The sequence below is a fragment of the Neoarius graeffei genome, chromosome 22 (genome assembly GCF_027579695.1).
Source record: "Neoarius graeffei isolate fNeoGra1 chromosome 22, fNeoGra1.pri, whole genome shotgun sequence".
Classification (NCBI taxonomy): Eukaryota; Metazoa; Chordata; class Actinopteri; order Siluriformes; family Ariidae; genus Neoarius; species Neoarius graeffei.
This window is the reverse complement of record NC_083590.1, coordinates 42348783-42361472: the sequence shown is the minus strand read 5'-3', so window position 1 is coordinate 42361472 and position 12690 is coordinate 42348783. Positions and strand designations below refer to the sequence as shown.

At 41.0% G+C, this 12690-nt stretch overlaps 1 protein-coding gene across 4 annotated transcripts in view; it reads left to right on the top strand.

Annotated features, from left to right (window-relative positions):
* Positions 1-2155: 2155 nt before the first annotated feature.
* daxx (death-domain associated protein) overlaps positions 2156-12690 on the top strand; it is a 166503-nt gene continuing 155968 nt past the window's right edge. Inside the window, exons 1-3 of one of the 4 annotated variants that reach the window (XM_060904812.1) lie at positions 2156-2392; positions 4184-4295; positions 5297-5543. In XM_060904812.1, the coding sequence (XP_060760795.1) occupies positions 5322-5543 (222 nt within the window). In that variant the 5' untranslated portion in view covers positions 2156-2392; positions 4184-4295; positions 5297-5321. Of the gene's footprint in view, positions 2393-4183; positions 4296-5296; positions 5544-12690 lie in introns of those variants that run through there. The other 3 variants (XM_060904813.1, XM_060904814.1, XM_060904815.1) reach the window with 3 other exon arrangements.

Here is a 12690-nt window from a genome sequence, read left to right as displayed (position 1 = left end):
GAGCATATGTTGCTCTAGAACCTGGATATACCTTTCAGCATTGATGGTGTCTTTCCAGATGTGTAAGTTGCCCATGCCACACGCACTAATGCAACCCCATACTGTCAGAGATGCAGGCTTCTGAACTGAGTGCTGATAACAACTTGGGTCGTCCTTCTCCTCTTTAGTCCGAATGGCACCGCGTCCCTGATTTCCATAAAGAACTTCAAATTTTGATTCATCTGACCACAGAACAGTTTTCTACTTTGCCACAGTCCATTTTAAATGAGTCTTGGGCCAGAGAAGACATCTGCGCTTCTGGATCACGTTTAGATCCGGCTTCTTCTTTGAACTATAGAGTTTTAGCTGGCAACGGCGGATGGCACGGTGAATTGTGTTCACAGATAATGTTCTCTGGAAATATTCCTGAGCCCATTTTGTGATTTCCAATACAGAAGCATGCCTGTATGTGATGCAGTGCCGTCTAAGGGCCTGAAGATCACGGGCACCCAGTATGGTTTTCCAGCCTTGACCCTTACGCACAGAGATTCTTCCAGATTCTCTGAATCTTTTGATGATATTATGCACTGTAGATGATGATATGTTCAAACTCTTTGCAATTTTACACTGTCGAACTCCTTTCTGATATTGCTCCACTATTTGTCAGCGCAGAATTAGGGGGATTGGTGATCCCCTTCCCATCTTTACTTCTGAGAGCCGCTGCCACTCCAAGATGCTCTTTTTATACCCAGTCATGTTAATGACCTATTGCCAATTGACCTAATGAGTTGCAATTTGGTCCTCCAGCTGTTCCTTTTTTGTACCTTTAACTTTTCCAGCCTCTTATTGCCCCGTCCCAACTTTTTTGAGATGTGTTGCTGTCATGAAATTTCAAATGAGCCAATATTTGGCATGAAATTTCAAAATGTCTCACTTTCAACATTTGATATGTTGTCTCTATTGTAAGTACAATATCAGTTTTTGAGTTTTGTAAATTATTGCATTCCGTTTTTATTTACAATTTGTACTTTGTCCCAACTTTTTTGGAATCGGGGTTCTACTTTTGCCACTTACAGATATGTAATATTGGATCATTTTCCTCAATAAATAAATGACCAAGTATAATATTTTTGTCTCATTTGTTTAACTGGGTTCTCTTTATTTACTTTTAGGACTTGTTTGAAAATCTGATGATGTTTTAGGTCATATTTATGCAGAAATATAGAAAATTCTAAAGGGTTCGCAAACTTTCAAGCACCACTGTATAAAGCTTTACTATATAATCACATACACACAATATGAACTTTCTTCAACTTTCCTATAAATGATGACTTGTTCCATCACTGCAATACCCTACACATTAAATGTGTTATGTTAAATGCTGATATTCATACTGTAAGTGATTTCATTCTTGAGTGATATAATTTGACCGTGTGACACAAACATACACGTTTGTAGAAACTTGCTCCTCCTGTGAGGATTTTATTATGACAGTTTTATCACTGATCAGATGTGTGAAAAATTGCATTCCAGATGTCTCATCTCATTATCTCTAGCCGCTTTATCCTGTTCTACAGGGTCGCAGGCAAGCTGGAGCCTATCCCAGCTGACTACGGGCGAAAGGCGGGGTACACCCTGGACAAGTCACCAGGTCATCACAGGGCTGACACATAGACACAGACAACCATTCACACCTACGGTCAATTTAGAGTCACCAGTTACCCTAACCTGCATGTCTTTGGACTGTGGGAGAAACCGGAGCACCCGGAGGAAACCCACGCGGACACGAGGAGAACATGCAAACTCCGCACAGAAAGGCCCTCGCCGGCCCCGGGGCTCGAACCCAAGACCTTCTTGCTGTGAGGCGACAGCGCTAACCACTACACCACCGTGCCACCGCATTCCAGATGTACTGCTGATAAACTAACCCTATCGTGATAGCGTTTTGCGGTCTTAGATTTACTCCCGTGTAACAGCACAGTTACTACCGTGTGGACTCCAGGTAGCAGTAATGAGCCACAAGTGACACAGGACTGGGCTTTAAAAAAACGAAGAAGAAGAGGAGCTCAGTTTTGGACATAGGGGAAGTGTTGTCCAATGAATTTATAGCTACTAAGTCGCATCCAATCAGAGAGCTCGTTGTTGTGGTGTCGTGTTGTTGCCATGATCGTTTTTTCCTGTGCAGCTGGTGCGAACTAGGTTTTGGATGTTATTTTATTCGCCCTGCTGTATTTTAAACCATATAACTAAATAAAAATTTATCTAGAAATTTTCAGTACTAATTTATGAGGAATTTATTGTTCTTAAACTGCGATATTTTTGAAAGGAGTTCTTTTTGTGAAACACGTGTGGATTTTCACACAAAGACCTGGCAACCTTGGACTCAGTGTGTGTGTTCAGGAGTAGAGCGCGCGTAAGTTGCATTGTTCCTCGGTGCTTTGTGTAGAAATGCGAACTGGAGATTGTGTAGAAACTGTGGAAAATGTGTTTATGGTTAATGAAGTTAATGAGGTGACTCGGTACACCCTGCTGTATTGTTTACAAAAAGAAATATAAACGCTGAAATATGGGCTAACAATATCTGGCAAGCTAGCTGGCTAACTCAGGAGCAGCGGTAGCTGTCTTAATAATTTTGAGTATTAAGTGCAATTAAGTTCTCACCCCTTAAATTAATCTAACATATATAGCAAACCATTAAAAGGTGAAAAATGGATTAGATTAGATTAGTTTCGCTCCTGGAGCTTTCGACGACAGTACTCATGGCGAGATAAGTAGTGGGTATAAAGCATACACCTCTGCTGTTAAAATTACAAAACAAAGTACTTTTTCTTTAACAGAAGTTATAGTAGGTCTTTTTAAAATGTGAAATAGTAACCAGAGAATACAAAAAAGTGCTATAACTTGGTTGTGTAAGACCCTTTTGTAATGGGTCACGTGACTGTGCTCAGACTGAATCGATCACATTCAAGCTTGTTCTCAAAAGTATTTATCCCGTATTTATTGTTCACCACTGAAGTCATTCTGATTCAAACAGAGATCAGCTGTTTCTGTCCGAGTTTCTTTACATCATCTTGGTTTCGCCCGACTGCTGAAGGTGTACGAGATTTCCTTCGGAGGTCAAGAAGCATTTCCAAAACATTCACTGTACCATGGAACACTGAACTCCATCACCAAATGGAGAAAATGGAGCACTAATGTGACGTCACCCATAACAGGCCGTCCCTCCAAAATTGACTCAAGGACAAGATGAAAAACTTATCATGGAGGCTGCTGAGAGACCTACATAAACAACACAGGAGCTGCAGAAACATCTGGCGAGTAATGATCACTTCCTGTATCTGACGGCAGCCTCTTATATCCTTCGTGTCTGAATGATGGGGTAGAGTGGAAATTGAAGCGCTTTTTCATTAAAAATATAAAACACTAATCTCGCTTAAATCACCTTGAACGACATGGCAAAATGTGCTGTCTGATGAGAGCAAGGTAGAACTTTAGGGGTATAATAAAAAAGACACATTTGGTGCAAAACAAAACAGTTAATCCCCAAAGAACACTATACCCACCGTGGAGCATGGCGGTGGTGGCAGCATGATTCTCTTCAGCTGGAACTGAGGCTCTCGTCAGGATCGAGGGAACCATGAATGGATCCAAATACCAATTTGTTGTGGCCCAAACACTGCAGGCCACTGGTTAGACAGCTGAAGATGAAGAAACCTTTCACCTTCCATCATAACGATAAGGCATCCAAATCAACAAAAAAGATCAAAGTTTTGGAATGGTCCAGTCATAGCTCGGCTCTAAATCCATAGAAACCTGTGGAATGACATGATGAGGGCTGTGTACAGGAGATCTGCTTGCTATGTGATACAGTGGAATAAAATGACTAAATGAAGATGTACAGAATGCAGTGCTGAATTACAAGCAAAAGCTGCTTTAAAAAAAGTGTTATAGTTTTTTTTTTTCCTCCCTTAAACCATTTCTGTTTGGTTTCCACTTGAATTGTGTTGTTTGCTCTATCACATTAAAGGTGGAAAAAGATCTGACGTGATTTATCTTGGGTTCTTTTTTTCAATCACAAAATCCCACTTTTTATCTTCATTGTATAAGGAGACATGAGGGCTAAAGTTAACTAATGTTTGTGATGTGTTACAATTCAGGGATCAAGGCAGATAACCATAACTTGTTTTTATTCTTGGATGTGCAGGTCAGAAACGTTGGGCGAAATAAAAACCGGACCTGCTTGTTCATCCTGATGTCACTTTAATTTCTTCAGCCTCTGCTACATGCCTGAACACTAGCAGCTACCTTCCTCAAGGGTAATTAAACACCTGATAGTTATTCTAAAAAGATCATGTTGGAAGCAAAAAGAGCGCCCTTTTCAAATAGTGAGTTAATAGTATTAGTGTAATTAAATGTAAGTATGTTTTTGATGAAGGTTGTTAAACAGTGTTCAAGACGGCCAGTATCACATCGCAAAATGAGACCCAATTTTGAAGAAGTGCTAATCAATTTCCTCAGTATATAGCACAGAGATGTGATGCAAAAAGTTAGCCAACTTCTCTAAGAAAATTATAAGCTTTCCTTATTTCCTAACATTCCCAGGGTAACTGACTGTCCAGTGGGGGAGGGATGGATGGATGAATAAATACATTAATAATAGTAATAATAATATAGAGACTACGGTTTTCCGCAATGCACGGTAAATGGACGGAAAACATGGAATCCAGTATTTGAAATGGAATGTCCAAAAGCTATTTGCACAAATTAAAAAACTAAATATTTTGTATCAAATAAGCCATTAGGGTGTCAGACTTTGCCTTTAACTTCGTTGGGGCATTATAACTTTTAAGCATAAATAGCAGTATTCCTGAAATTTAGAAGTGCACCAAAACTTTTTTTAATATTTACTCAGAACTCTTGATCACAAAATTAGCTTCAAAATGAGGGCTCAAATAGATGACATTCCTAGCTGGATAGGAGTAATGTGTAATGACCAAAAATGGGTCTTAAAGCTTGTTGTAGTAGTTGTACCATTTACATTTGCATATTAGTACAATGATATAAAGGCTCACTGCAATAGAACATTTGTTGTAAACTTGTCATAAGACTCATGTCTTTATTTTCTGTCACTCACACGTTTATTACTTAATATATGTTGAAAAAAAACACTACACAACTTCGGAATTGCTACACAATTGCTATTGTGTAGCATTTTTTGCTACACAAAAAAAAATGTTATCTTGAACGCTGTTGTTGAAGCATAAAGAGATTACAATGAATTAATTACTAACTGTGTTCTGAAACCTTTTTATGTTAGACTTTCCTCAGCACTCCTGTAATTGATGGCAGCTTTTACAAAGGTGATGGATAGCATTGTAATCCTTGATGATGATGATGATGCCCAAGATCCTTCGTCATCTTCATGGCATCCCCAGACAGCCTGCATGTCCAGTACGTCTAACATCCCACAGCCACCAGCAGCACACATCGCAGAGTCTCCTTTCGCGTCTACCAAGAAGGAGAGCCATGTTCTGAAAGTGGAGAACGAGAAGCTCTTTGGTGAGGTAGGGGAGTGTGTGTGAGAGAGAGAGAATGTGTTATGGGAAAAAAAGCACTGAAATCTAGGGTTGATATATGACCGTTTAACTTTTACACATGCTTCCATTAGTCTGGAGGAAGGATGAACACCAGGGAAAAAAATTAGCTTATGTTTAAATTATTTAATTTTCTCTAAAGCTGCTTTACGGTAATGTCTGTTGTTAAAAGCACTCTACAAATAAACTTGAACTGAATACCAAATGCTAGATGAAATAGCGGACAGTAATATTAGCTGTTGGGTTAAAAACACTTCCCCACACAGCTCCAGCCTGCGGCTCCCACTCAGTTCAGAGTTTTGCCAGTGTACTATGTTAGACTTGTGCAATACTGATTTGTCCCAGATTGTGTTTCTTCATTTTAAATTATTAGCCTAAAAGAGATATGAGTTTTCCACCATTTTGGGTTTAAGAGTAGATGTGGCTCAGCCTGGAGCAGGAGAGCACCAATCAGAAAAAAAAACCCTAACAACGTATTTACGCCTTCTAAGTAACGTTAATTTTAGATTTGATTAGATTAGATTTGACATATCGCTGTCAGATTATTTAATCTTTCTGGGTCAAAAAGAGCTGTTTTGACAAGTGACATCTTCAGTAAATCTAATAAACCAATGTGAAATACCGTATATACTGTACATGTCTAATATAAGCTAAGTTATGAATGAAGTGTTAGGAGAGTGTTATTTAACATTCATGGAACGTTTACAAGAGTCAGCTCAGGAAAGCGTTCTTTCCGATTTCTCTATAAAATAAGCTACATTTGGCACGCGAGAGAGCGAGCGAGGGGGGAGGTGCTGGTGAAGAACACCTGTTTATCGCTGCTGTAGACAGGGAAACTCTCATCTCTTGGATGTTCCACAACATTAATTCTAACTATAAATCTTAAAAATGCACCATGTAACATTCAGTAATAAATTAAACGTACTCACTGACGAATTGCTGTGGAGTAAGTAGAATAAAACACTCCAGACCGTGCTGTGATGAGAATAGTACACAGTGTTATTCCTTACACATCCCACAAACCTAACTCCAGTTCACACTAATAAACCATTCAGGATATAAAAGTGACAAATCCACATCCATGTTAAACAAGTACATTCCACAGACCAGCACTTGATGGTCAAGGTGTCCAGTAGCCAGGAAGCTGAAACACAGCTTTCATGATTTTACTCTTATAATGAGCACAAATTCCAGGGTTCTCCACGGATTGAAAATATAGGGGGGTGGGGGTCAATCAGATGACCTTGAAACAAATTTGCATAAAATACTCTCAAATAGTAATAATTTAGAACAGGGTTTCTGCAGGCTTGAACAAGTTCAATTTAAGACTTAAGACCTTTTTAAGGCCATAACAGGTTAAATTTAAGACTTATGCCGCACAAAAAAAATAAAGAAAATTGTATATGAAGAGTATATGAGACAGTCATTGGGTGTACTCATTTTTGTAATTTAAACAAACTTAAACTATCATGTTTTACCTCAGGCCACAGTGCCGCCCTGTTGTGATTGGCTCAAAACAAGTCTGTGCTTGTCCACTGACGGCTACAGAGGAAGTTGCGCCATTTTCTAATTTACACAGAGCAATTTAAGGTCTTTGCACTTTGCATGCGCCTTGGACAATATGCCTGCATTTTTGTTTTTAACAAAAAGATACAATCTCTTGCGATGGTGATCTCGTCAAGATGGCAGCAGTTACACTTTGGTTAAACAACAAAAAAGAAACATGCAATACTAGTAACAAAACAGTGCTAACCGCATAGATTAAAAAAGTGGCTATGAATTGTAAAGTGTTAGATTTGACATATCGCTGTCAGATTGTTTAATCTTTCTGGGTCAAAAAGAGCTGTTTTGACTAGTGACATCTTCAGTAAATCTAATAAACCAATGTGAAATAGCACATATCACGTATCATTACGGCAGGAACAAGCAGTAGTAACATCCATGACCTTATGCTTAAAGCTCGACAAAGGAAAAACTTGACAGCAAGCTAATTAGCATTTGTTAGCGGCTACAGTCGGTACTCGGCACGTTAAAAGTGGGTCAGCGTTGTAACAACATAACGTTACTGTACAAGCAATGCTTATTTAACGGTAACAAACTTAAGCCCTATATGTTGAAATTCCTCTCTTAGTCGTTCTTTAATTTATCACACAGTCTTACCTCAGTCAACTTCTTCCCTCCTTCTGTGGAAATTCAATGTCTCAGACGCGGACACGAGTGGGCGGGGGATGCGTTTGATTAAGTCTCCTGATTGGCTGGTGATAGATTGGTGGGCGGGGGATGCGTTTGATTAAGTCTCCTGATTGGCTGGTGATAGATTGGTGTCATTATAGCGCGTCGGAGCGGTTCATGCCAGGCTCGAGTCCGATCCACCACGCCGCGGAAACACTTCGAGCTACAGTAACACTGACAGCCAGGTTATATCCTCACGGTTTTATAGGCAATATCACGCTTCCTTTTGTAAAGGGGCGGCAGAAATTAAACTGGGGCGGGGATCACAGAAAGGGGGGCGGCCCGCCCCTCTAAAACCCCTTGTGGAGAACCCTGAGTTCCCTTCACTTCTTGTGACCACAGTTTTGAAAATGTCTGTAAACAGTGTACTAAACACCATGGTAGGGAATGGAATCTGAATTTCAAACCATCATTCCTGGAAGTAGTGAACTTGGGGTGAAATTGTCACAGAACAAATACATTACATTATTGTAACAACTCTGACTTTGGGGGAACAAAGGAACTGGAAGCAGGCTTCAGAACAGGCATGTTCTTTTTATTATTACACTTTTCAGTGGCAACTCGACATACAAACATACACACACTGTACACGTCGCTGGATAGTGAAGGTGTTTCCTGCATCTCGCTCCTTTTTCTTTTATGTTTTTCGTTTGTCGCCTTCCTCGCATTCAAACTGATTCGAGCCGAAGTCCATCCGACCACCATCTCTCTCTCTCTCTCTCTCTCGTTCTTAACTGACTGAAAGACACACAGAGACACAGGTTAATAGACAGCCAGTAATTTGACACAGGTGCGCCTCATCACATGTTACCTGCTGGTTCAACCTGCCTCCTCGCCATTCACAGCCAATGCTTGACCACACCCCTGCTGCCACAATTACATTACAGGCATTTAGCAGATACAGAGCGATGTAAAAAGTTGGCAGTTAGGTGCCTTGCTCAAGGGCACTTCAGCCATTTATGCTGGTGCGGGGAATGGAATTGGTGACCTTTTGGTCCCAAAGCTGCTTCGCTAACCATTAAGGCCAATTTATGCTGACAACCCAGTCCTCGCAGATGGCGTTGCAGATGGCGTCTGCGAAGCCCCCCCCCCCCCCCCCCCCCCCCTTCGCAGATGCTCTGCGCGCACCTCCCAAAAATTGTGACCACCGCAGACAAGAGGGCTCTGATTGGTCCACTCTACATCCGCTGTACACGCACTTCCGCTTCCCTACTTTCCCGGTTTGGTTTGTTTTCACGACCGCCATTTTTTAAAACACGAGCGAAGATGGAGCAGCACGAAGAGCGGTTGATCGAGGAAGTGAGGAAGTATGTACATCTATAGACCCTTTTCAGTCACGTGACCTTCGTAAACGCGACCACCATTTTGGACATGTAGTGGACTTCGGCTCGAATCAGTTTGAATGCGAGGAAGGCGACAAACGAAAAACATAAAAGAAAAAGGAGCGAGATGCAGGAAACACCTTCACTATCCAGCGACGTAGGGCATTTACAGGGTGAGCAGAGGGAGAGGTATTTGCAAAAATTGAGGTTAGTAGGCTTAGAGAACGACGTTTACCTGCTTCCACCAGGATTGTTCACTGATGTACGCTCCGGCTTGCTCCCCCTCAAATTAAGCAGCGCGCTCCGGCTTTCTCCCGGAGTGCTCCGGCCGAGGTTCCGGAGCGCGCTCCGGCTTGCTCCCCCTCAAATTAAGCAGCGCACTCCGGAACCTCGGCCGGAGCACTCCGGGAGCAAGCCGGAGCGTGCTGCTTAATTTGAGGGGGAGCAAGCCGGAGCGCGCTCCGGAACCTCGGCAGGAGCACTCTGGGAGCAAGCCGGAGCGCGCTGCTTAATTTGAGGGGGAGCAAGCCGGAGCACGCTCCGGAACCTTGGACGTTGGCTCCGGCAGCTATTTACACTGGATCCGGTGTAACTAGCTGCCGGATCATAATTACAGTAAACTAGTAAATACAGTAAAGGAAAAACTTGAGACTGAAAGGTTTTAACAGTCATCCAAATGACTGAACGTAAACATTGCTACAGTAACATATTAGCTAGTCAACAATAGCTACTACAGAAGAGCAAGGAGGTTACAATGGGTTATTTTAACCTATTTGGTTACACACTCGCCGCCACAGAATGTTAACAGCAATGTAATGCCTTTTCTGGCTAATTTTATTCGTCTTACCTCCAACAAAGTGGTCACTACACAAGCGTTGGTATGCCAAGGGCTGCCAATCTTTCCTGTTAATGGCCGCTATCCATCTTCTCCGTCGGGATCCGATAAAATGATAAACCTTGCCTTGTTTGTTGATGGTTACTACATCTTTGCTGCCGTTCCTCAATGTTGGCTGTGGTAAACTACTGGTAGTACATGTCCAAAATGGCGGCCGCGTTTGTCGTGACTAGGGATCGACTGATTGTTTTTTTTAGGGCCGATACCGATTATTATGGAATTGGGATGCCGATAACTGATATGTGCAACCGATAAATGTAAACATTATAATTCACATGAAATTAAACATAGCACACACTGACACAGACCTTCATATCCATGAAATGTATGTTTAATTGTAAAATTGAACATGAAATTTTGTGCAGGGAGATGCCAGCAGCATTTGTACAATAAAGTCAAACATTAGTTAGAATAAAATGAGAAATAAAATAATAAAATATTCACCAATAAAAAAATAAATCACTCCCTACTATATTACAGCTCACCATTTTCAGTGGAAAATAAATGAAAATACACTCTGGATTCTTTTACACTAAGAACCAAGTAAGACTTACCAACTTCAAGTAGTTTTTTAATAAATCAAGTGTAGGGAGCTGTCTGCAGCATTTTTTAAAAAGTAAAATCAAACATAAAGTAGGCTATCACTCCCTATTATGTAACAACTTAACAAGTAACCGTCTACATTCTAATGCTTTTAATGCCCAAGCCTAATATTCCCAATTTAGGAGGATTATACTGTAGTGAAGGAAGCACAGTTGCTCTGCATGTTAAAAGCTCTGGTTAAAAGGAGTGGCTGCTCCTTTAAGAGTATATCGCTTTCCGAATCAGAAGCGCTAGCGAGGAGAATCACTTGCGCAAGAATTATAAATACTAGTGGAGTACATTACAGCACAATGTGAAGTAGCATAAGAACATTTAAGTCAAGAGTTTAATTGATGTATTTCGTTCATTACCGTTTATCCAAGCAAGTGTACATCCATGACACAATTACTGAACCCACAACAAGCGTCCTGACAAACTCCCTACAGTATTACATAGCCTACTAGCACCATATCACACCTGGCTTGTTTAAATGTTCAAATAGCGCTTTATAAAGTTACCTAACATATACAAGTGCAATGCGCTTTTTGAGCACGAGTCACGTCATGAAGTTTACTCATCACCATAACAAATAGCCAGTAGGCTTGCGCTAGCCTACAGAACACAAACACTACATTTTATTTCATCTTCCCTTAACCACCTCTCTGTATGGCTGTCATTCTACTGTTCGAGTAGAACTACTGACACATTCACAACGTTTCCAGACGGGGATTTAAAAATGACTGCAGCCTACGTTATGCTGGGGACTGCTTACTATGGACAACATTACATGTAGTTTCAGCGAGGCTAGTTGGTTGTAGGCTAATTCAAGTGCTTCCTTCCGTAAGCTAAGTTTGCCTGGCTACACAGATGCAAATGGACAATTTTAACGAGTAGTAGATGAAGAATGTAAACATATAATGATGTGCTTTTGCAACTCGTGTGTTTGTGACTTATTGCGGCAAAAGCAGCGTGTCCTTACCTTGAAGTGGGATCTGCTTCTGCCTGAGTGCCCGTATGGCTGCCTTGAAACAGTTCACAGCAGTTAGCTACACGTGTTGATTGGCTGTATCTCTTGTGCCAAACAAATCAGATGTTGTGGTGGGCGGGACCGTGTTCTTGAACGCCTATTACTCCCTGCTCAACGATAAATTATAACTGTTTGTGAAAAGCTATCTGCGAAAGCCTTGTCGCAAGAGCATTCAGAGCCCTTTAGGCCACAGCTTCTCCCATGGGGCTGGATGATGATGATGATAACAGAAATATTATACCACGATTCTCAATGGCATTTCTGCAATATGAGTTATGTACCGTAACAAAGATTTTGTAATGAGCGAAAATTTTGTGTGTTTATATATATATATATATATATATATATATATATATATATATATATATATGAACACACACACACATACAGTGGTGCTTGAAAGTTTGTGAACTCTTTAGAATTTTCTATATTTCTGAATAAATATGACCTAAACCATCGTCATATTTTCACACAAATCTTAAAAGTAGATAAAGAGAACCCAGTTAAACAAATGAGATAACTCTGCCCTAACTCTCTCTCTCTCTCTCTCTCTCTCTCTCTCTCTCTCTCTCACACTTTGCACCATTACACAATAAATATTCACAGTGAAAATATTTTGTAAGCGTGTTTCATAAACTAAGTTATAGGATTTGTTGACAACTCGCATCGAGTTCGTTAGACTTCTACCCGGTGTGAAGCACATGTGGTTGTGACGTCATCGTAAACAAATCCGTTCTACTCATCCAGACGACTTCGCAACGGCGCCGTTGCCAGATCTTTCCACTCTGGAACCCGTTCTCAAAAGATTTCGTTTTGGGGCACCCAAAACGCCGGTGCTGTGTGGACGCCAGGCCGAAACGATAAACAATTTTATCGGATTCACCTGAATCCGTTGCCGTGTGGACAGGGCCTTAGACCCCCACCTCCGTTCAGTGATGGCCGTTCCAGGTTGACAAAAATGGCTTCTTTAACTCCTCGCTCATACCAATGATCCACTCTGGCTAAAATGCGTACGTTGCAATCCTGAAATGAGTGTCCTTTGTTGTTAAGATGAAGGTA